Below are 21,214 nucleotides of genomic sequence, written 5' to 3'. Positions count from 1 at the left end.
GAGAAAAGAAGAGAAAGTAAAAAAAAACAAAGGAGGAAGATGAGAAAGAAGAAGAAGAATAAATGGAAGAATAAAAATCGATAGAGAAGATGGTGACCGACGAAGGTGGCGCAGACGAGGTAGGGCCGAGTGTTTGGTTTGGTCAGCCGAGAACAGAGGAAGGGAGCAGATCCCGCCGGACAAACTCACTGCGTGCAAGCGCGTAGTCTTTAAAGTAGTAATACTATTTATATTACAGTGTCTATTTACTACGAGAATTATCGTTAGACTACTTGTTAAAGCAAAGAGTGTACTGCGAATCCCTCGCTCGCTCTATCGATCAGGGTCCTGCGCGGCGACGTTTGACACCCGAGTTCCGGAAGCCGCGGATGAGCTGTAGCATTTGATGTTTGGGCCATAAACTGCCGAGAAAGCAGATAATCCATTGGAATTACACCTGAGCATGAGCCTTTACTAACTATACAATATACCAAGCCGCTGCTAGACGACGACTAGCAAGTGAGTGTATTTGTTATGGGGCCGCGTGCCGCTTCTCGGTGCGCAATTAAAGCTATGAAAAAAAAAAAGAAAGTAAATAAAGATAAGGTTTGACTCACTTGCCACACCACTGCCACACCACTGCCACATGACATCATTTATGAGGGTTAGGGCACTCGCTTGAGCAAGATCGCTGCGGCTTTGTCTGATCATCATCATCATCATCAGCAGCGTTCGTAAACATCTGTGGTTGAAACACTGCCCGCGAAGTACATTAGTTTGGTCCCGCGAGAGATGGCCTATCTGATCGGCTGTGTCTGATTGGCGGGGGTAAAGAATTCGAAACTCAATCGTGTTACATTGCGCGTCCGATGCTAATTATCATCAGCGCCAACGTCAATGCTCGCCTGACCTTGGTCTTCAAATACAAGCACTCGTCCGCTTCTCGACACATCTTCCGCGTTCTCAGATTCAATATTTCTATTTTACTAAATTCACTCTGTTTATACGCATAATGGCTCATTCGCGACCTTCCCTCGACTCTCCGTCGCCGCCGCCGCCGCCTCGTCGCGCTACAATGCCAATCCCTATCCCCGCAAGCTCAAAGACGGCTCTCTCGTCGACCACCATCCCTCCCACTCAGATCCACCGCCGCTCATCAGGCTCCTCTGACTCCTCTACAACTTCCTGCGAGCGAGACCATCGCGTCTCCTCCGGTGGCTTTGCAGCCTTCACCAGTATGTCTCCCAGCCAGTTCTACGGCAGATCTCCAGATCAGCGCTCTCCTGCTGGCTTCTCGCAGCCTGCGCTCTTTGCAAACTACTCTTTCTCTTCCTCGACCTTTCCCTCTAGCCTCTTCCATTTTGACAACGCCTACAATAACACCCGCCGTCCCCGCCGCCATTCATGCGACTGCATATCCACCCCTGATAGCCACGACTACACCGGCTATCGCCCTCTCTCACCACGTGCTTCTGCATCATCCTCCGCTGTCGCCGCTGCTGCTGATGACGCGCACAGCTTTGTCACGTGTGACCATCACCACCATCGACGCCAGTCCGTTGCCGTCTGCTTCGCGCCGCAAGATGAGAATGCCCCGTGCTTTGAAAAGGGAAACCGGATGGTTCTTGAGAAGCCCTCAAAGCCCAACCGGCGGCTCAGCGGTCACTTTGCCAGGCCACCTTCGCCGACTGGAGAGCGTATCCTCCAGGGCGAGTTCACTTTTTAGTCTCTTCACGGCTCATTTTGTACATTTTGGAGACTAGACTTGTGACGAGAATCATATTCTCTTTCGAAATTTAGCATTAACCGGGACAGTATTCATTTCCAGTGACAATTGGCGTTTCGTTTTCTCGATGGCTGCATTATGGTTTTTATGTATTCTTATTTAATAAGTTTTATGGCGCATTGTATTTTAATCTTAAAAATTTATGAAAATTTGATTGGTTACAGCTTTTATTCTAAGCTCCTTCTCATTATTTAAAACTCTTCTGAACTGTGACCCTATCATTATCACAGATTGGTGTTAATATTGTGCTGAGTGGACAGACGTCAGACAATACTAGCATTGTGCGGCGGTAGATCAACCTACTTCAGCAAATTACATGTAAATCCGAGTCTTTTTCTTACTGACCCAATCTTCTCATTGAACCGGCCCAGTATCAAACATCTCTGATAATTACAGTTATTTTGCCTTTAAAAAGTGTTTTAAGGCCCTCATGTTCATTTTTCTCGGGAAATGATCACACCAGTTTCTACACGCTCCTCGTCATTCACAATGTCAAGTCTAGTCAACTCAGACGAAAACAAAATCCCAGACACACACAATACTCGATCTTCTTCGTTGCAAGCGGAGCATTCTGCACAAACCTGTCGATCTCACAGAGTCGTGACTTCGTTACCGCCGCGAATCTCCACAGACAAAACCAACGAATTTCTTTACAATGCCGTGAACCATGCTCCACAGCAAGTAGCACTACAGTCTGCAGTCTTGGGGGTCTTCTTTTCCTTCAGCTTAGTAACAGGTATTGTGGTTTTAGTATACGGTGGTTATTGGCAATTGCCAGGGTATATATGCGCGCTTTCGATATTTCATTTTCTTGAGTACTACATTACTGCAAAGTACAATCCCACAAAAGTTACAATTGAGTGTATGCAATTTCTTTTTATATTGATTTTTATGAACCGTAACTAACTGAAAAGTCAGCATTCTTAATTCGAAATGGCCGTTCATATGTGATCGCCCATGTTTTCGCTCTCATAGAGGCTACAGTGGAGTTCTACATTTCCCCATCGTTAAAACATTTTCCTCTCATTTCCGCCTCCGGTCTAGTCGCAATAATAGCCGGTCAACTTTTGCGATCAATGGCAATGATTCACGCGTCTTCAAATTTTTCACATATGATCGTTCATAAACGGGAAAACTCTCATCAATTGGTCAGGACAGGCGTTTACAGCTATACTAGACACCCTTCATATTTCGGATATTTTTTATGGGCGGTCGGTACTCAGATATTTTTGTTAAACCCGGTTGCGTTAATAGGATTTTCCGTTACACTTTGGCGATTTTTTAATCGTCGAATTGAATGTATGTATTTGCTTTAAAGAGTCGTTCCTTTATGGTTTTTTACTGACATTTTGGTAAAATTAGATGAAGAAAAGCTTTTGGTTCAATTTTTTGGAGACGAGTATATTGAATATAAAAAGACGACAGGGACGTTAATTCCTTTTATAGCATAGTATTGGTATCTTGAATGGATAGTTAAATATCTATATTTTCGGTTTGCTCAACTAACATATAAAATAAACTATCATCTAAACGACAATCCCATTAAATGTTCACGTAACTCCTGCTCTCTTGATGCATACATACTCCTCTCTTTGACAATCTTTTCCACCCTAACTTTACTCTGCTCAAATTCAATAGCCATCTGCTCTTCCTCATCCTCCCTCTCGCTGTCATAGTAATTCGTAGTAGACCCAAGTTCCTCACTGTCAGACTCTACCACCGGCCGTGCCGGAACATGTGAGATCTTGGAACGCTTACTAACAAGTGGGGATGAAGACGTTATATATCGCTCATTCCGCTCACCAAACGATGGTGACGATTGGGAGAGATGTATTGTAGACCAGTACCGACTTCTTATACTCGGCGAGCGTAAGTCAGGTGTGCTTGAACGATTATCGAATGAAAAGCGTGTAGTGGCTCTTGTTGGCTCGTTTGCCGATAATGGTGGCAATGTGCTTGAATGTGGTATTAGTAATTGCCTTTTGTATACATGCTGTAGTGCTAATGGACTGTCATTCATCTGCCCTGACTGATAGTCTGGATCTGTCTGCTTTCGTTCATATTCTGTGTCTATCCAAGGCCTCGCATGAGTACTCTCATATCGCAAATGCGAACGATCAGTGTAAAACTGCGGAATGTAAACCGACGAACTCGAAGTTTCTGAACGATCAAAGTCATTTTCATCTTCTTGATCATCAAACTCAGATCCGTCGCTCCCAAATTCATCGTCCGTAACCCATTCTTCGCTTCGACCTTGTGATACTCGTCCACCGTCGACCGACGAGAACACCGTTGTCATTGGCATGCCGGACTTTATAGGACGACGTCGATGGTTACCGCTCAAGCGACCAGCGGCTAACGTAACTATGCTGCGCTTATCGCGCCGGTCGTAAGAGGAATGACGTCTTGAAATCGCTCGACGATAACGTGCTGACGCAGCTTTATGCTGCACATGAGGATTAAATATATGCCTCTCTATCGTAGCCTTGTAGATCTTGCGATAATTATTCACGGAACCTAACATCGACCGCTGTCGCCTTCTAGGTATTGACGAAGTTCGCGGACGTAAAGGTGAAAAATCTCGCATCATCCGAGTAAATTCGAGATCGGAGAATGCACTTTGCGGTCGTTCATGTGTATTGCCGTTTATGCGCTGCGACTGCGCATTTCGTGAGCGAAAAGGAGCTCGAGATCTTCGTGCTATTTCCAGTTTTCTTGCATGAATTCGTGTGTCTTCCAGTTCTAGTGCGGAACTATCCTGCTTGCTTGCAAAGGCCGAAGAAAATCTGTCTGCGAGTTCCTCAACCGAGTCGAGATCTAAATCCGAGTATTCTGTATAACGTTAAAACTAAAAGGTCATACAAAGCAACAAAGCGAAAAGAAATAAGATTATAAAGCATACCACTAACAGGCTCCACGCTTTCTTCAGATTCCGCATCCGATATCCCCTCACTCACAATCCACTGACTCTGCTCCTGTCTAGACTTCTCCTTTTCCTCATCTCTTTTCCGCTTCTTCTTCACAATTTGCCCGACTGCATTAATAACCTGGACAAGCTCTATAATAGCACCTTGATCGCCAGAGACAAAGGCTACAGGATCAATGTACCCGAGATCCATCTTCAAGACATCCTGCGCCAGTGTTCCGATCAGCATCTTGACGCTCTTGACCCGCGCAATGAAGTTATCTTGCACTGGGTGTTGCCAGGAAATGCCAAAGAACGCAGAGTAAAGATCCAGTAATGCATTAGAATGAATTTGCGGTGTGAAATTAACAGTTTGCTCGTTGCCAGCGCTAATATGCTGCTTAGCTGGCAAGGAGACGCGGTAGGCGATATTATATTGTGCGAAAAGGTCGTTGAGTGCGTTGAGTTCTGCAAGTAGCTGGTGGCTTGGTGAGATACTCATTATTAGTTGCAGTATCAAATTACATTATGAACTGCTAAATCACTGCTATTAGGAGTTGTCAGTCAGTAAAGCCCTGCTCGCCGAAACGGTTCTGTAGTCTGCCTGCCAAAGGTCAGTTGGGAGATGCAAGCGCGAAAATAGGGTTTGATCAGATTTAATGGCACGCTTTGGAAATAACAATTAATGCGCTCTCACGGTCACATGCCTCCCGCCATTGAGTCCATCGTCTTCCAGTCGTCAGCAGTCTCAGCCCCGCCATCTTCATCATCTCTGCAATCCTTGAACTAAAGTTGGTCTTTGTATCTTGTTCTCTGCTTTAGATTGCTTGCATTATTGAATTTCTGCTGTACTTCATATCGACTCAAAATTAATATCGTGATCCTACCGTTCTACTACAGACAAATATGGCCGATCGATATTCATTTTCTCTTACCACATTTTCACCGAGGTAAGTTTGCATATATCATAAAGAATCAACTCACAATGCTCTTTAATACGATTGATCCGGATTTCTTGACTTACTCTTGTTGAATAGTGGCAAACTCGTGCAGATAGAATACGCCTTCCAGGCTGTCAATCAGGGAGTCACATCACTCGGAATAAAAGGTACGCAATGCTGTTCAGTTTTCTCACTTTTTGAAATACTTGATCTTTCTAACAGTTTATAGCTCAAAACGGAGTCGTGCTCGCGACAGAGAAAAAATCGACTTCGGATCTGATCGACGGCAACTCACTCGAAAAGATCGCAAACATCACGCCCGACATTGGTATGGTTTACAGTGGAATGGGACCCGATTTCCGCGTTCTGGTCGACAAAGCTCGTAAATCTTCGCACACAAATTACAAGCGTGTTTACAACGAATACCCGCCTACTCGTATCCTCGTCCAGGACGTCGCGCGTACAATGCAAGAGGCTACGCAGTCTGGTGGTGTGCGTCCTTATGGAGTCTCACTTTTAGTTGGAGGACATGATGCCGATAACGGGTTCGCGCTTTACCAAGTTGATCCCTCGGGGACTTATTTTCCTTGGAAGGCAACCGCTATTGGAAAAGGCAGCACATCGGCAAAGACGTTCTTGGAGAAACGATGGACTGAGGACTTGGAGCTTGAGGACGCTATCCATATCGCACTCCTTACTTTGAAAGAGTCTATTGAAGGCGAGATGAATGGAAATACAGTCGAGATTAGTATTATCGGCCCTACTTCTGACCATTTACTCGGATTTGAAGGTGTCAATGGCGTGCAAGGTCCACGGTTTCGGAAATTAAGTGCACAGGAGATAGACGATAGACTGGATGCTCTATGAATCAGAAATTAAATATTTTCATGATCGTATTTTTAAATGGTTGCCTATTTAGAAAAACATGATTTATTTCAGTAAATTAATTTGCTTACGAAAACAAAATAAGGAAAAGATTAACAGTATAATATACATACTGCTTAGCCTGCAGACAGAAAAAAAACCAACAGTGTATACCAAAGTCCAAACTATTACTCCAAACCAATTGGCAATTTTTTATTGACTTGGCCCCGCTTCATTGCCTTTCATCTCTTTATCTTGCTGCTGCTGTCTCTTCCTCTTCATGGCGGCCTCGTACATCGCCTGGGTTCTCGAGGTCTTGTACATGAGCTGTCGTTCAGACATCGATAGCAGCTCTTCCGTCGTAGTCTGATGTTGGCCAGGCTTAGAAGTATCGCCACCTCCTAGAACAAAAGAACCACCTATCCAGCCGCCACCGTCTTCGTGCTCCATTTCAGCCGGCTGATAAACTTCCTGGTTGCTAAGCTGATTTCCTTGTCTTGCGAACGGATCAAGCGCAATGACCTCTCTTTCCAGGGTCTTGCAAAAATTCCAGAAATCTCTATTATGCTCGCCGTAAATGTTGTGGGTGAGTTCATGGCATAGCGTTGCTCGGATGCTGTTGTAGCTTCGGAAACCTTCGTAATCATCGGTTCGAAGACGGAGTTCAATAACTTGACCGTGGTTTCTGTTTAACCCCAAAAGCTTGCTGTCGCGTTGTGTATTCGATGCCGGGTCTAGCTCCGTCAGGACGGGGACCGTCCATTTGTATTTGTGCATCACTGCCTTCACTCCCAAATCATCTCGCAGCCGCTTCAAGATTTGAAGAGCTCCTAGCGAATTCGGCAAAAATTCCAGCGGCAGAAGTTTTTCAAACGTGTGCGGTGAGTTCGACTCCGCTGCACGATCTTGTCTGACTGCGGGCTCATGGAAAGTAAACCTTGGCTGTCGCGCGGGCGGTTTCGGATCTCGCATTTTCTGAACAAGCTCTGCAACATTTGATCGGGTACCAATCATCATGATCTTTGGTTTTTTGCTCGAGTGCTCAAGCACTCCAGGAACAAGATCTGAAACTAGCATTTGCGACAACTCTGGTTTCGCTAATCCACGCTTCGGCAGCATCACTTTCTGATTCTCCATTGGGACACCAGTCAAATGCTCCAGTTCTTCTTGTAAATTGAAAAGTGTAGCGTCCCTATTTATCTCGACATCGTAGTTTTTTCCTCCAAATGAGATTAATAGTTCTAGTCGCTGTGAATGCGCGTTTTGGTCTAGTCCATACTGGCGAAGTTTGCTCTTGTCCAAGGACTCTAGATACTTCTCTTCCCGCTCAATATGCATATTAGCATCCTCCTCAAAATTCATGATTCAACTTGAAGACTGATTCACGAAAAAAAAAAAAAAGAAGAAACCACTAAATAAGAAAAATATAACCAAACAATATAACCGAGAGACGAGATAAATATACTACAGCGCCAGTCTAAATCGAATACTGTAGAAGCGGGCTGACAATGCTGTCTTGCGTACACGGATTATAAATCGATGATCATGCGGCTCACATGACATATGCGGCTCATGCGGCTGCTTATGTGTATATTATGTAATTCTATTGATACTTTGTATGACTTGCGCACTCGCAAAAATATTGGTATCCCGACATCTCTACGGCATGGTTTCTGCGGCAGCTCTCAACATTGAGCACCAGCATACAACATCTGACACCACAGATCACATTCGACAAGAAATATGACGACGCCATATTATAAGCCACCAATAGATCCTGCCGTCGCAGCAGTGAACGCCGAGGCAAAACGCAAGAAAGAAATCACAGTATCATCCTCGTCCACGCTTAGTCTGTCCAACGAGCTCGCTGCTCTTCGTGAGAAGTTCGATCGTGATAAAAAGAACCTTGGAAGTACTGTACGGTCTGCCGAGGTTGGAAATGGCAAGCGTCGGGCGGGAGTGCTGAAAAATAAGGGAGTAGCCGAGCGAAATGCGCGAGATTTGAATTGGAAGCGTCAAAAAGATAGTCGTGGAGAAGTAGATTATGTGACTAGCTCTTTGGAAAAAAAAGCGAAGCAGTATGACGCTATTAAAAGGGGTGACTTCCGAGATGTTAATACGGCTGACTCGGCACTGGATATCGATATGATTTCGATACACTCATCAGATGCCGAGTCATTGGCATCTGGTGATGAGGACAAGAGTAATCGTCTTGCTCCGCAAGATGAGGAGATGGTCGAGTATACGGATGAATTTGGTCGAACGCGCATGGTATCTCGATATTTACTACCCAAGCTTAGCGAAGTAGATACTGAAGCGCATGCGGCCGCAAAAGCTCAGCGACCAGATAATCTTATCATTGGCGACGTCATTCAGCATGAGGCGTTTACAGCTGACGAGAATGAAGTGAACGCAGTATTTCAGCGACTAGAAGAAGAGAAGAATAGAAATTTGGCAGTGCATTACGACGCAAGTAAGGAAATTCGTACAAAAGGTGTTGGATTTTATGATTTCAGTAAGGATGAGGAAGAGCGCGCAAGGGAAATGGAGGAGCTTGAGAACATGCGTTTTGAAACTGAAAAAATGGTGCAGCAGAGTAAGCAGATTCATGAGAACTGGTCAAGGAGACGTGAGACGCGAAGAGAGCTGGTAAAGAAGGCTAAATTAGAGAAAGAAGGCAGCAGGTGGTTACACCAGGAGTTTGGCAGATCACTGAGATGAATAGCTATGTATATACTCTTACTGACAAGGGTATGAGCGGCTTGGGAATAAAATCGGAGTTTTGCTTTTTATGGAATGATTTAATTATGTACGTGGACTAAATGGATGTAATAGGCAGAATGAATGTAATTGGATGTAAACAAACGCCGGCCCGGTTTCCAATATCTCGCGCAATATATTTCCCACCTTCTCTCTACCCGTCTTCTATTTCCCCCCCACCGATCCGACACGAGCGACTTTACCTGTAAACACATTCGCTTGAACAAATATCAATTACTATTCTTTTATTTTATTTTATTCTCCATGGAGTCTAAGGTATTGTCAGACACAAGTCTGCAGTCACCTAGTGCAACCATAGTGAGCCAGTCAGCTACGAACTCCTTCCTTTCGCCCGATTCCCAACATGGGGCAGGCTCAAACTTGAAACCTCTGAAAAGCATGGCATCTGATAGTCTTACTGCTCTTAAAGTCGATGCTGAAAATGTCGACTGCGGCGAACATGATCTTAATAAGCGTGATTCGCCCGCCTCAGCTGCCTCAGCTACCTCTAGCAGTTCTATTTCTCGCGCATCCGCATCTCCAAGCCATGCATCAGTGGCTACGCCTGCGACATCCGTGGATAGCGTTGCATTAGTAGAGGCGAAAGACTCGTTCCCTGTCTGGACGGACCCTGTTGTCATTCACGCTGACCAGCAACTTAATGCTGAAACCGACTACTCTGAAATTCCCGTCGATGATCGTTTCGATGACTGCGCGACCTCTATCTCTAATATGACTTTGGTTCGTCGTGTTAATTCTTACGACGGGTCATCTCAACCGTCTTTGAACAGTAATTTTCATTACGAAACAAATGTTCCGTCGAGTGCTTTGCGCGCGTTGAGACGTAAGATGTGCATCGAGGAGTTTATCAGCACCGAGGAGTCATATCTTAGCAGTCTTCGTTTCCTCGTCAACGTACGATTATTCTAGACCAAATTTTAAGATAACTGACTGATTATCATTTTAGGGATATCTCTCCACCATTGAATCGTGTGGCCCATCTGTTGAGCGTCTGATAGTAGATATCAAAGACAGCGCAAACGTCTTACTTGAATTCCACCAGGATATACTAAGCGCGCTTTACCGCACCTATCCTACCCTCTACGCACCCAGCTCCGAGTTTAATGAGCGAAACGGTTATCTCCCTCTTGATCTTTCATTGCGCGATAGTCAGCGCGGATTCTCCGCTTTTCATGATGAAGTGTTTTCTGCGCTCGATGATGAGAGGTCAGGTGCTAGACAACGGGTTCCATCGTGGAGTCAGTGCGAGGAATCGATTTCCTCTCCTGCTGTAGCCGGTTCTGTTGCAACTCTTATTCAAAAGAAGGTAATTCAGTCTTTTTAAGTATTTGGTTAGTGTGCATTGATTTAACCCTTCGTTTATTTTTAGACTGCGGATCTTGTTGTGTATGAGCAGTATGCTTTGAATTACGCGAACGTCATTGAAGCGTTAAGGATGACAAGTAGCGCTCAGTCGAATAGAGCTTCAAGAAACTGGAGCGAGGTAATCTTATTCTTTGGATCAGTTTTTTTTATGTGAATGCATCTAAATTTGCTTTTTCTAGGGTTCTCGACAGTTTATGCAGGCCACCTATTCCCGTTCAAGCAAAGCTGATATGAGCATTGATGCACTTGCTTTTGAGGTGAGTACATCGGTAAAAAAAAAGAGATGAGAGCTGTTTCTAAATAATAATGTAGCCTATCCGACGAATTGGCAGATACCGGTTGCTTTTGCAAGAACTGCTGCGTCATACCCCACCCGAGGACTCTATTGAAGCAAATGCGGCTATTAGAGTGGCTCTGGCTTCAGTTCACAAGAATGGGATGCGTCTTAATGAATCTCAGGATGCGAGCGGTAGACTTCCTAACTCAAAAGAGGTTTGGAGTCGATTGAGATTCGAGCCGGTAGTCGATGGCATATACGCTCCTGAATTACTCGGCAAAGCTATTCTCTGTGGATCTTTACACGTCGGATGGATGGCTGTCGATGACTCGTTCCGTAGTCAGTACTATTCTGTCTTTCTGTTTAAATCCTGTGTTGTGATTGCCTCTGTTGAAAAATCCACACGTTACACTGTCAAGTTTTTGATACCCCTATGCTGTACTAGATTGATTGATTTTTCTGCTGAGAATACCGATACCGCTAATGTTGGGATGCAATCCTCGCTCACTACCTCATTCAAACTGCTGTTTGAGTACGCATTTGGCGTATTTGAGATATTGCTAACGCCAATGTCGCTTACTGAGAAGAATGTGTGGGTCGAGCAGCTCCTTGTACAGATTTGCGCAAATGGTGGTGGCGAGAGTTACGATTGGCAACAATTTAGTGTGTCAAGGCTGAATGATGAAGGAGCCGGTCTAGCGACTGTACTTCCTAGCTTGATGAGACCACTCTGGGTTAGCACGCTTGGATCCCAGGTAGCGCGCACGTCGCCTTTATCGCCTCGGTCGCGTAGCGGGCTGACCTTTCCGGTGTCTGATAGTGCTGCTAGTTCAAAGCGAACAGCGATAAATATTGAGATCTCACATTTCGCAGTCCCCGATGATGAAGAGTTTTCTGGTCCATTGTCGGCACGTATGATTGCGGCGGAAGGAGAGCGCTTGCCGTCGTTGATGCTGTATGGATGCGAAGCAAATGAGTCCCTTCCTTCGCCCACACAGTCACCTATTGCCACGTCTGCGATCAAGACTATGGCGACGACAATTGGTCCATTGGTTTCTGAACACAGAGACCAGCTAGTGCGATTTTCAGTGACAATCAAGCTATCAGATAGATTACAAGTTGAAAAGATGTTGTCGGTAGTCTGGTCGCGAGAGTCTCTTCCTTTGGCTCAGGAATTGTGCGTCAAGCATGGAACCGAGAGAGTTCGTTATATTGTGCGTCGGATTTCCGGAGTTGGAAGTTTTGCAGCCGGGCTCGCTACGCGACGAAGTGCATCGATGACATCTATTGGGTCTATTGAGCAGTTGTGCAAAGAGCCAGATTCGACTGATGATGAGAATGAAGACGCCGCAATGTACGCTCATCATCAGCGACGGGTTGTCACGCAGAGAGCCGCTGGAGAGATTGCGAATCGCAAGAATAGACTCCGCAGTGGAGATGTTGCTGCTAATGGGGGCTCTGAGTACAAAGGACTTCGAAAGCTTAGTGGGCGTTTGTCTTCTACGAGATTCTCGTCTGCCTTGTTGAAAGTGAAGTATTAACTTCTTGTATTGTTTCTGTGTCGGTGTCTATATAAATATACTTTCATACTTTTCGTTGCAAATTAAAAATAGGTTTAGAATACATTTTTTCTCTGTAAGATCAATTGGGATGATGAGTATACACAGGAGAAAACCTAATGACCTAAATATGCAGCGCCGACGGAATCATTCTTCGAGTCCCAGCCTTTTGCATCATATCCTTTGCTATCCTGCAATTCACCTTGTTGAAGAATTTTCTTGATTACAGCATCATCAGTCGACGTTCCAAACTCGTTCTCGAGCATGGCTTTGGAAGCTTGATCCAGGATTCCCTGCGATCCGCTGTGATGGGTGACGAAGACCGTGAATGAATCAACTACGTCAACTAGCGGAGTTGAGTCAGGATCTTTCTTGTAGCTTTTAAACGCTTCTGTGGAGGAGATGATCACTATGAAGATATCGTTGCCGCCTTTGTATACAACTCTGCTGGAGTGCTAAAGGAAGTGGAGTTAGTGGGGTCGAACGATGAGAGTGCCGGGAAAGAGACACGTACGGAAGGCATTGTGTGCAGTACTGTAGCGATCTGAGATGCGGAAAATATATCAAAGCTGCAAATAATTCAGAGCAGTGAGTGAATGCAGAGAAGAGGCGTAGAGAGAAGAGAGGGGAGATTTATAGAAGATCAGATGGACGGATGCAGTGGAGCGACTACGTCATTATAGTGTAATTGGAGAGTGCATGTTTGGAATAAGGTTTCCGCTAAAATCATAATCAACAATGCAGGAATAAGAAGACAGCTATTGTTAAAAGAAGAGTGTGTGAAGGTAGTCTAAGTAATAGTGTAAAGTTACTGTATAATAAGAGCAAAAGTTATGTAACGTAATATAACGTAATATAATGTGAGTAGTAATTACGTAATGTGAATCTGCCGTGGTCTTTCAGAAACGGAAAGTGGCTTGATTACCTGAAAGCCAGAGTTGCTGCGATTTGTCTAACAGGGCAGGAGCCTTTATTACTGTATTATATTTGAGACAATAATTAAAATTACTCTACGTTTGCTGTCTTATATTAATATTAGAGGATTTGTTTGATAGAATGCTGTGGGCAGATTAGGATAATATGCAAGAATTAAGTAGTTGAATAATACTCTTTTCTCCGTCTCAGATCACCTCATCTGAATGAACTTGGCATTATGATGCTATTCTACATTATCAGTTTAATTGATTCTGGACAATCTTCTCTGCAGTCTTACGCTATATTATAATTTCTTCGCGTTTAATTTCAATAGTAAAGGACTACTCCTTACATTTTTTTTAATTGACAAACAACTACTTCAGAAGGGAGATGCTATTTTGCAAGAGATACCGATCTGTGCTCAGGCCGAACGATTGCTACAGTCATCTTTATTTCTGAAGATGGGAGCCCGATATATTATTCAGAACAGTTCTGGGTGTTGCTGATTCCTTTGCGCTGTAATTCTACACCAAAAATGAAAAACCCTGTTCCGAGTCAGAGATTTCGTATCATTTTCGAAAAATACAAAAACAAAGACAAAGTTACAGATTTAGTAATATACACATTCAAGTAGATAGAGTATTATTACCAGGTTTATTAAATCAAGATGAAAAGCAAAACCAGAAACGCCATAGATAGAATTACACAATCACACAGCAAGACAAATCAGTTCTATGCTATCGTACCACTTCACTCACCCAAAAACAGAGAAGAGTTTTAATAAAAAGAAATTAACATATGCAGGCTAACTGACGAAGGTAAGGAGTACGCTAAAGTTACTGAACTGCCTCATCGTGCTGTAGTTTGGACCGCGCAAGTCCAAACAGCTCCTCTTGTTTACGCAACAGTTCTTCTTCTGTCATTCCGGACGCTTCAAATTTGCCAATCTTGCGTTCTCGACCCTGCTGCGAGCACAATATGTTAGAACAGGATGCATAGAGAACAAGTAATGAGTGCAGCATACCTTCTGAGACTCTTTGTGTTCTTGAATAACCTCCCTCACTGGCTCGATGTAGTCCGAGAATCCGAGTTCCTGTAAAGCCTTGATGACATGTTCCGAAGCAATTGTCTTTTTGGTTTCATTCTCGGCAATGTCGTTTGCCTGGGTGGAAATAAGGCCGATAAATTCGACGCAGCACTCGATGAGTGCGTCGCGGGCATCGCGGGAGAAGACGAGGTCAGACGGGATGATTTCGGAGACGATCTTTTGCACGGTCGCTACACACCGCATAAAACAGTCAACACACACACTCTCTCATACACTAATAGCAGACAGACACAGACCTTTTGGCAGCGAGAGGTCGTCGGAAGCGATCTCGCGGTCCGACATGGCGACGCGACAGGACGGACAGGGTACGGGCTTGTGCGGCTGCGCTGAGCGGGACGCGGGCCTGACCGGGTTTATATGCGCGTATCCCAGAAACGAGGGCTAGGGCTTTGTTTTGGCAGCCGCTGAGCGAGCGGCCGTCTCTGCATCGTCGTCAGCCAGGACTTCAACCCCGATATCACGACCATCCTCGGCAATGAAGCCGCCCGGAGACCCGCTCGACGCGATCCCGGCATCGCCGGCGCAGATATATCGCAACATGCTTATCCTTGAAGAGTCTCTCAGACAACAACACGTCGTCCTTCGTCGTCGCCGCTTCCAGTACGCGTCCTTCTTCGCCCTCGTCCTCGCCTGGACGGCCTACTTCTACTACGGCTCTGTCTCGAATCCGTCCGTTTACGCGTACGTGCACACCCTGCACAAGCTTGCTCTTGCTCTTGGACTTGTTACTATTGCTCTTTTTTATATGTCTGGTCTGTACGCAAAGACGATCGTCCATCCGCGCCGCTTCGTCTCAAACACCAACAAAGGCCTGCGCCAGTTCAACCTCAGACTCGTCCTCATACCCGCTCACCCCGCTCGCTCTCCGCCAGCAATAGTGGCTCGTCTATGTCGGCTTGCGTTTTACAGTCTATGGTATCATCCACCTCCCCCCCGGTCTCCTCTTCCTCTTCCTCCTCCTGCTTCTCCTGCTCTCGGATCCTCTACTGCATCAGCAACTACTTCTACAACAACAACAACAACAACAACAACAACAACAACAACAACAACAGCAGCAGCGACCACCGCCACCCGTCGACGCCGCTCCTCTTCCTCCGCATCTGCCTCCTCAACTCCTGTCGGCGTTCCTCAACCCTTCTACCACTACTTCTACTACCACTACAAACCCCCTGGCGGCGACCTCGTTAAGCTCGTCATGCTTCCCAAACCTTTCCCACCAGACGTGCGTGAAGGCTGGGAATTATATCGCTCAGAGTATTGGACCAAAGAGAACGATCGACGGCAGGCTAGAGCAACTGGTCGTATTCCTTGCTCTTGTATCTATCCTTCTCCTACTTCTTCATCCACATCAACGTCGTCCTCATCTATATCAAATCCGCACAACCCTGCCGCGTCAACAGTTTCTTAACATTTGCTTCCCTTGTTTTTCTATTTTCTTACATCTCTTCGTTTATGCTTTAAGCTGAATTGAGCCGGCGTTCCCTTTCTTTCTATATCCTTTTTTATGCAACACAATTATGATCACAATTGCTAAACCGCAAACCATGAGTCTGGTGCTGTCAATCTACAGCTATTGTAAATACAAGTATTGCTATTCTTCTACGTAATTAAAAGCCATATGCATGTAACTAGATTTCCTATTATTACCCTACTACAATCTCTTTAATAAATACTAGTGGGAAAAAAAACTGGCATAGCGTAGTCGAAAAAATTGTAGTCACACATCACATTTTCCTTTTAACAGACAAACAAAAACCCTCCTTGCTCTTTCTTTTCCCACAACACGCAAAGAAACATTTCGAAAAATAATAAAAGCTCAATTCCGGAAGAGTAATGATGGAAAAACAAAAAGCACAAAACCAAAGTCGTAAGAGAACAATCGCTTACAGCTTGTCGTAGTACTCCTCGTATCCGGGAACAACTTCCTTCATACCGTGTCTCTTTCTCGCATCGGTAACAATAGCACCAGGCTTGGTGGTAGGGTCCAAAGGCGAGCCGTTCATAGTCTGCCAGTGATCGAATACCATCTGGGGGAAAGCCTGACCGGCAGTCTCCTGTCTCAGAACAGTGGTGAAACCGAAAGATTCGTTGATAGGCAAGTGGGCCTTGACAGTGAACAGGGGAGTACCTGGTCGCTGCTCCTCAGACAAGACCTGTCCACGCTTTCTGTTAAGAACTGAGTAGATACCACCAATAGCGTTCTCAGGGCACTGAATCTCAACCAAAAAGACGGGCTCCTGGATACGCGGCTCAGCAAGCAAAGCTGACGCGTACACAACTCGTCGCATGGTGGGGATGATCTGACCACCTCCACGGTGGATAGCATCAGCGTGCAGAACAACATCAAGAATGTTGACACGCACTCCACGCAAGTTCTCACCAAAAACGGGGCCCTCCTTTGAGGCCCACTGGAAACCGGCAACAACCGAATCCTTGATTTCATTAAGGTACTGAACGGCCTTGGTCTGGTCGACAACCAAGTTAGCTCCAGTTCCATCAGGTCCGAAACACCAAATCTTACGTCCGTCAGTGACATCCCAGCCGAACTCATCAGCAAGAAGACGAGCACGGATCTTGAAATCATCACGAGGCGAGATCTGACCACTCTCAATGGCGAGAGAAACTTCCTCATCAAGAGGAGCAGCCTTAACGAAGATACGGTTATGTTTGTTGGGAGATTTGGAGAGAGCAGTCATACTCGACTCGGCAGAGACAGTCTCACGGTACGACACAACGGGCTCCGAAATCTTCAACGGAACACCAGCATGGTCCTCCTCGAGATCCTTCAAGCAAATCTCCAAGTGCAACTCACCGGTACCAGCAACAATGTGCTCACCAGACTCGTTGATTGTGCACAAGACGCAAGGGTCGGACTTAGACAGACGCTTGAGACCTTCGACAAGCTTGGGCAAGTCATTGGCGTTCTTAACTTCGACAGCGACCTGAACGACAGGCGAAACAGAAAACTTCATGACCTTCAAGTTGTGGGCAGTCTCAGAGGTGGTCAAAGTACCAGACTTGAGCAAGAACTGATCGACACCAACAAGACCAACAATGTTACCAGCGGGAACATCGTCAATGGGCTCGACGAAACGTCCCATCATAAGAACGGTACGCTGGATAGCCTTGATGAAAAGATCCTCCTTCTTGCCAGGAGTGTAGTTGGGGCCCTGAATACGGACCTTCATGCCAGAGCGGACGGTACCAGCAAAGACACGACCGAAAGCGAAAAATCGGCCCTTGTCGGAGGTGGGAACCATCTTGGAGACGTAAAGCATAAGGGGTCCCTTGGGGTCACAGTCGCGGATGGCAATAGCGCACTCGTCGTCATCAGGACCCTCGTAGAGAGTGCTTGCACGATAAGCCTGGGCCGTGACGGGAGAGGGGAGGTGGAGAACCATCATCTCCATCAAGGCATCAGCGGCAGGCAAGAACTTGCGCATAACAACCTTCAACAGAGCCTTGCCCTCGAGTTCGAGTTCGTCACCCTTAAGGTTGATCTCAAGCTTCTCCAAGAGTGTGGGGATCTGATCCTTCTTGAAGTTCATGATGGCATCAAAGATGCGGAAGATGGGGTCCAAGATGAACATACAGAAAGCACGCTCAAGCTGTTTACCCTTGGCATCAGTGCCACTCTTGGTCCACTTCTTGGTGGCAGGGTTGAAGTAGTTGTCTCCCCACAGACGCTCCATCATCTTTGCACGATCGACACCGAACTTCTTGGAGTACCGGATGGCGAACTGACGAACGGTGAAAGCCCATCCGTGAAGACCGGAACCGAAAGCAATGGTTCCTTGGTCGGGGTAAACCTGGTTGTCACCAAGAGCCTTGTCGAAGTAAGTTGCGATGATGACGTTCACGGACTCCACAGTACGAGCAAACGACTGGTACAAGTCCTCTTTGGTAACCTGGAGCTCAAGAAGAGCACGGTCAACCTTGTTGATGATACAGACGGGCTTGATGCGCTCGCCAAGGGCCTGACGCAAGACAGTCTCGGTCTGGACGCAGACACCTTCAACACAGTCAACGACGACGAGAGCACCATCGGTAACACGCAGAGCAGCGGTAACCTCAGACGAGAAGTCAACGTGACCGGGCGAGTCGATCAAGTTGATCAAGAAGTTGTTGCCCTGGGTTTTCTGCTTGATGTCAGCGACATCGTCATCAGTCATCTCAGCGTAGAGCGAAATGGCAGTGGACTTAATGGTAATACCACGGTCCTGCTCGTCCTTGCGAGTATCGGTGAAACGAGCCTCACCAGCCTAGGTATGATGTCAGCAACTTGTCTTCAGCATTGGATTTTAAAAAAACGCACCTTAGCAGCCGAGATAATACCGGCTCTCTGGACAAGAGAGTCGGTGAGGGTGGACTTGCCGTGATCGACTAGAGAGAACAGTTAGAAATCTAGAAACAAATTTGGATAGAGCGACTTGGACGGCTGATCGGAGATTACAACGCAAGGGAAATAATTGAGCCAGCAATCCGATCGATAACCAAAAATCATTAATCCGCACTCAGAAATGACAGGAAAATGATAATCTCGCAAAATCCACCACAAAAATAATAAGATCGCAAGGACTTACCATGGGCAATGACGGACATATTCCGCACATTGGTGACCTTGTCCATAAGGGCACGAATTTGCTACAAGGAACATGTTAGTCTCTCATGACTTCCACTAAATATTCGAGTAGCAGACGAGGCCATAGAGGCACAACTCTGAAGGACGTTCAACGACCGCGAAAGAAGCTGGGCACATACGTCGACGGTGAAGTTAACTGTACGCCGAAAATTTTGTTAGTACTCTATCTAACCGCACATCGAGCTTGTAATCGTTGCCCAGAAAAAAGCGACGAGCAGCAAGCAGAAGATATAACATACCCATTTTTAATTATTCTCTTAGATCGGCCGATAATAAAAAGTGGTGTAAGGAGGAGGAAAAGGACACGGAAAGCAAAGGCCGTGAAGACACTCGGAGGAGCGAGAAAAAAAAAAAGAGGAAAACGTGGTGACGGATGATAAAGCGAAGATTTCTGCGTATGTTTCAGCACTCCGCAGTCTTTAGCATGATCTCTGCGAAACCAGTGCCATAACATGTGGTTAGGGTATTATTTTTCAGGCATCAAAAAAATACATTTATGTTTTCTGCTACGGTTTATTGATTGTCGACCAATGAGTGAAGCAGTGTCAAATTATCCGGTCTTTGTCTCTATGCTATTCAATTCTGCCGATCGCTCTCTCAAAAAGACCTGTGCGCTAACTCCTTCGACTTCTAGCGCATTGGCATTATATTCCTTCACCTGTCCCGCTCCTCCAAATGCGTAAACGACATCCTCGTAGACCTCAATTACTGCCTCCATGTCATCACCACTGCCCAGAACATCATGCTGCCAGCTACCTGATACTCCTTCTACGTCAAAGTCTTCTTTGATAACCAGGATCTTCGACCACGAATCCCAGCCAGAAGGGATAAGCAGAGAATCGCGCTGTATTACATTTGGCTTTATTTGCTGAGCCGCCTCTGCAACGAAATCTTTTGAATGCTCTGATTCTATCGAAGGTGATAATAGGTAAAAAACAAATGAAAAAAGAGTTTTAGAATCAGAGGATAAATAAATCAATGATGCGCCATCTGATGCAATCCGAATACTGTTAGAAATTACAAACTCTTTTAAGCGTTTCAATTGAGTACTCACGTTTCAGAAGAATAGTCCTCAAAAATTGCTGTATGAAGTCAAACTCATCGTCTTTGCGCCCGAATTGGCGCTCAAGAATATCAATGCGTTCAGAATTCATCATTGCGACCATGAAGTCGACTCCCAATGGGGCGTCGAATTCTCCCTTCCCTAATGGCATCTCTACTTCTATTCCGTTGTTGGGAAGCTGAAAGGACTCTGCAAATGAAACTCGAGTCAATTTTTTATATCTTTCGGAGCCTGCGTCATGTTAGCCTCATCGTTCTAGAAGTACTGACAAGCCTTTCTCACATCTTTGTAGTCCAGCAGAGTAAGTATCCTGATCCAGCTCTGAAAAGACAGAATCTCTTAGAAAGATAATTGATTGCGCTAGATCTCGTATCCAACGTCGTGGCTCTACCCAATCGCATAGAAATATGACAAATAGATTTTCAAAAGTGGTATTATCCTTTCTCAGTATGTCAACCAGTAACTTTGCGTAAGACGCAAATACCTTAGGCATAGTATACACATTTAACCGAAGAATCAGATCTGTCATTTATCAGTATCTCTAATTTGCAGTAAAAAACGTTTTACACCTGGGCTTACCTTCTTGCTCCCGATCATAGATATCTAAATACAAGTAGCCAATCGCAAACTCATTCTGCATAGTTGTATGTGACCCCTTTACCGAATATAGGTTACCATCTGTCGAAGTGACAAGTTGAGTTATAAAACTTCGCTGAATCTCTGCTGATCCACCTATAGCTCAACTCAGTCAATGTCTAAAACGCGTTGACAAATTCGAGGTTTGTTTCGCGTAAATATTCATACCTATTAGTAGTATGGTGCGCGCCGTCGCGCTTTTCGCGGTTAGCGCGGAATCAAGAAGGTTGGTCCATATTTCGGCCATATCTCAATCGCCCTATTTCAAAAATTATTAGGAATTTCGGCGTTCTGAGGTATGTTTACAATCCACCGCAGCTCGAGGGTGGTGCACATGTGACGCGCGAGTGACATCAGAAGTCCCAAGAGCGGCGGTAATCCTTAGAGTCTCAC

General features: G+C 45.5%; 12 protein-coding genes across 12 annotated transcripts; 6 read left to right on the top strand and 6 right to left on the bottom strand.

Annotated features, from left to right (window-relative positions):
- The first annotated feature begins 707 nt into the window (after window positions 1-707).
- On the top strand, window positions 708-1,925 carry V2V93DRAFT_368944 (uncharacterized protein). Its single transcript, XM_066909900.1, has one exon. It carries the CDS (start codon window positions 992-994, stop codon window positions 1,703-1,705), a length of 714 nt encoding a protein of 237 aa, XP_066766172.1. The 5' UTR covers window positions 708-991; the 3' UTR covers window positions 1,706-1,925.
- Window positions 1,926-2,087: 162 nt separating this feature from the next.
- Window positions 2,088-3,252, top strand: V2V93DRAFT_226392 (Isoprenylcysteine carboxyl methyltransferase family-domain-containing protein). The gene is made up of 4 exons (XM_066907057.1): window positions 2,088-2,442; window positions 2,517-2,627; window positions 2,684-3,064; window positions 3,128-3,252. Exons 1-4 carry the CDS (start codon window positions 2,433-2,435, stop codon window positions 3,214-3,216), a joined length of 591 nt encoding a protein of 196 aa, XP_066766171.1. The 5' UTR covers window positions 2,088-2,432; the 3' UTR covers window positions 3,217-3,252.
- On the bottom strand, window positions 3,186-5,264 carry V2V93DRAFT_368941 (uncharacterized protein). The gene is made up of 2 exons (XM_066909899.1): window positions 4,668-5,264; window positions 3,186-4,597 (listed from the first exon to the last, which is right to left on the bottom strand). The coding sequence occupies exons 1-2, from the start codon at window positions 5,170-5,172 to the stop codon at window positions 3,288-3,290; spliced, it is 1,815 nt and encodes a 604-aa protein (XP_066766170.1). The 5' UTR covers window positions 5,173-5,264; the 3' UTR covers window positions 3,186-3,287.
- A 162-nt stretch (window positions 5,265-5,426) lies between these two features.
- V2V93DRAFT_368939 (nucleophile aminohydrolase) lies at window positions 5,427-6,704 on the top strand. Its single transcript, XM_066909898.1, has 3 exons — window positions 5,427-5,620; window positions 5,708-5,778; window positions 5,841-6,704. Exons 1-3 carry the CDS (start codon window positions 5,577-5,579, stop codon window positions 6,476-6,478), a joined length of 753 nt encoding a protein of 250 aa, XP_066766169.1. The 5' UTR covers window positions 5,427-5,576; the 3' UTR covers window positions 6,479-6,704.
- Window positions 6,446-7,987, bottom strand: V2V93DRAFT_368937 (WLM domain-containing protein). The gene has a single exon (XM_066909897.1). It carries the CDS (start codon window positions 7,835-7,837, stop codon window positions 6,689-6,691), a length of 1,149 nt encoding a protein of 382 aa, XP_066766168.1. The 5' UTR covers window positions 7,838-7,987; the 3' UTR covers window positions 6,446-6,688.
- A 91-nt stretch (window positions 7,988-8,078) lies between these two features.
- On the top strand, window positions 8,079-9,348 carry V2V93DRAFT_225558 (uncharacterized protein). The gene has a single exon (XM_066907056.1). It carries the CDS (start codon window positions 8,219-8,221, stop codon window positions 9,194-9,196), a length of 978 nt encoding a protein of 325 aa, XP_066766167.1. The 5' UTR covers window positions 8,079-8,218; the 3' UTR covers window positions 9,197-9,348.
- A 54-nt stretch (window positions 9,349-9,402) lies between these two features.
- On the top strand, window positions 9,403-12,498 carry V2V93DRAFT_368931 (uncharacterized protein). The gene is made up of 5 exons (XM_066909896.1): window positions 9,403-10,150; window positions 10,203-10,562; window positions 10,626-10,739; window positions 10,801-10,878; window positions 10,934-12,498. Exons 1-5 carry the CDS (start codon window positions 9,500-9,502, stop codon window positions 12,437-12,439), a joined length of 2,709 nt encoding a protein of 902 aa, XP_066766166.1. The 5' UTR covers window positions 9,403-9,499; the 3' UTR covers window positions 12,440-12,498.
- On the bottom strand, window positions 12,415-13,059 carry V2V93DRAFT_368929 (ribosome maturation protein). Its single transcript, XM_066909895.1, has 2 exons — window positions 12,972-13,059; window positions 12,415-12,912 (listed from the first exon to the last, which is right to left on the bottom strand). The coding sequence occupies exons 1-2, from the start codon at window positions 12,978-12,980 to the stop codon at window positions 12,574-12,576; spliced, it is 348 nt and encodes a 115-aa protein (XP_066766165.1). The 5' UTR covers window positions 12,981-13,059; the 3' UTR covers window positions 12,415-12,573.
- A 1,149-nt stretch (window positions 13,060-14,208) lies between these two features.
- On the bottom strand, window positions 14,209-14,762 carry V2V93DRAFT_323870 (histone-fold-containing protein; the record flags this gene model as incomplete). Its single annotated transcript, XM_066907451.1, has 3 exons — window positions 14,209-14,334; window positions 14,397-14,650; window positions 14,717-14,762. 3 exons carry the CDS (start codon window positions 14,760-14,762, stop codon window positions 14,209-14,211), a joined length of 426 nt encoding a protein of 141 aa, XP_066766164.1.
- A 167-nt stretch (window positions 14,763-14,929) lies between these two features.
- V2V93DRAFT_368926 (Spo7-like protein-domain-containing protein) lies at window positions 14,930-16,153 on the top strand. The gene has a single exon (XM_066909894.1). The coding sequence runs from the start codon at window positions 14,956-14,958 to the stop codon at window positions 15,886-15,888; it is 933 nt and encodes a 310-aa protein (XP_066766163.1). The 5' UTR covers window positions 14,930-14,955; the 3' UTR covers window positions 15,889-16,153.
- V2V93DRAFT_368921 (P-loop containing nucleoside triphosphate hydrolase protein) lies at window positions 16,100-19,531 on the bottom strand. The gene is made up of 5 exons (XM_066909893.1): window positions 19,362-19,531; window positions 19,242-19,258; window positions 19,064-19,124; window positions 18,796-18,863; window positions 16,100-18,742 (listed from the first exon to the last, which is right to left on the bottom strand). The coding sequence occupies exons 1-5, from the start codon at window positions 19,363-19,365 to the stop codon at window positions 16,364-16,366; spliced, it is 2,529 nt and encodes an 842-aa protein (XP_066766162.1). The 5' UTR covers window positions 19,366-19,531; the 3' UTR covers window positions 16,100-16,363.
- Window positions 19,532-19,644: 113 nt separating this feature from the next.
- On the bottom strand, window positions 19,645-21,190 carry V2V93DRAFT_368919 (dynein light intermediate chain-domain-containing protein). The gene is made up of 5 exons (XM_066909892.1): window positions 20,990-21,190; window positions 20,765-20,917; window positions 20,468-20,707; window positions 20,177-20,416; window positions 19,645-20,112 (listed from the first exon to the last, which is right to left on the bottom strand). Exons 1-5 carry the CDS (start codon window positions 21,066-21,068, stop codon window positions 19,673-19,675), a joined length of 1,152 nt encoding a protein of 383 aa, XP_066766161.1. The 5' UTR covers window positions 21,069-21,190; the 3' UTR covers window positions 19,645-19,672.
- Between the last annotated feature and the right edge of the window lie 24 nt (window positions 21,191-21,214).

This window comes from Kockiozyma suomiensis (assembly GCF_038497685.1).
Source record: "Kockiozyma suomiensis strain NRRL Y-17356 unplaced genomic scaffold V2V93scaffold_6, whole genome shotgun sequence".
NCBI lineage: Eukaryota > Fungi > Ascomycota > Lipomycetes > Lipomycetales > Lipomycetaceae > Kockiozyma > Kockiozyma suomiensis.
Note: the sequence above shows the minus strand (reverse complement) of the source record. Positions and strands in the feature narration are given on the sequence as shown.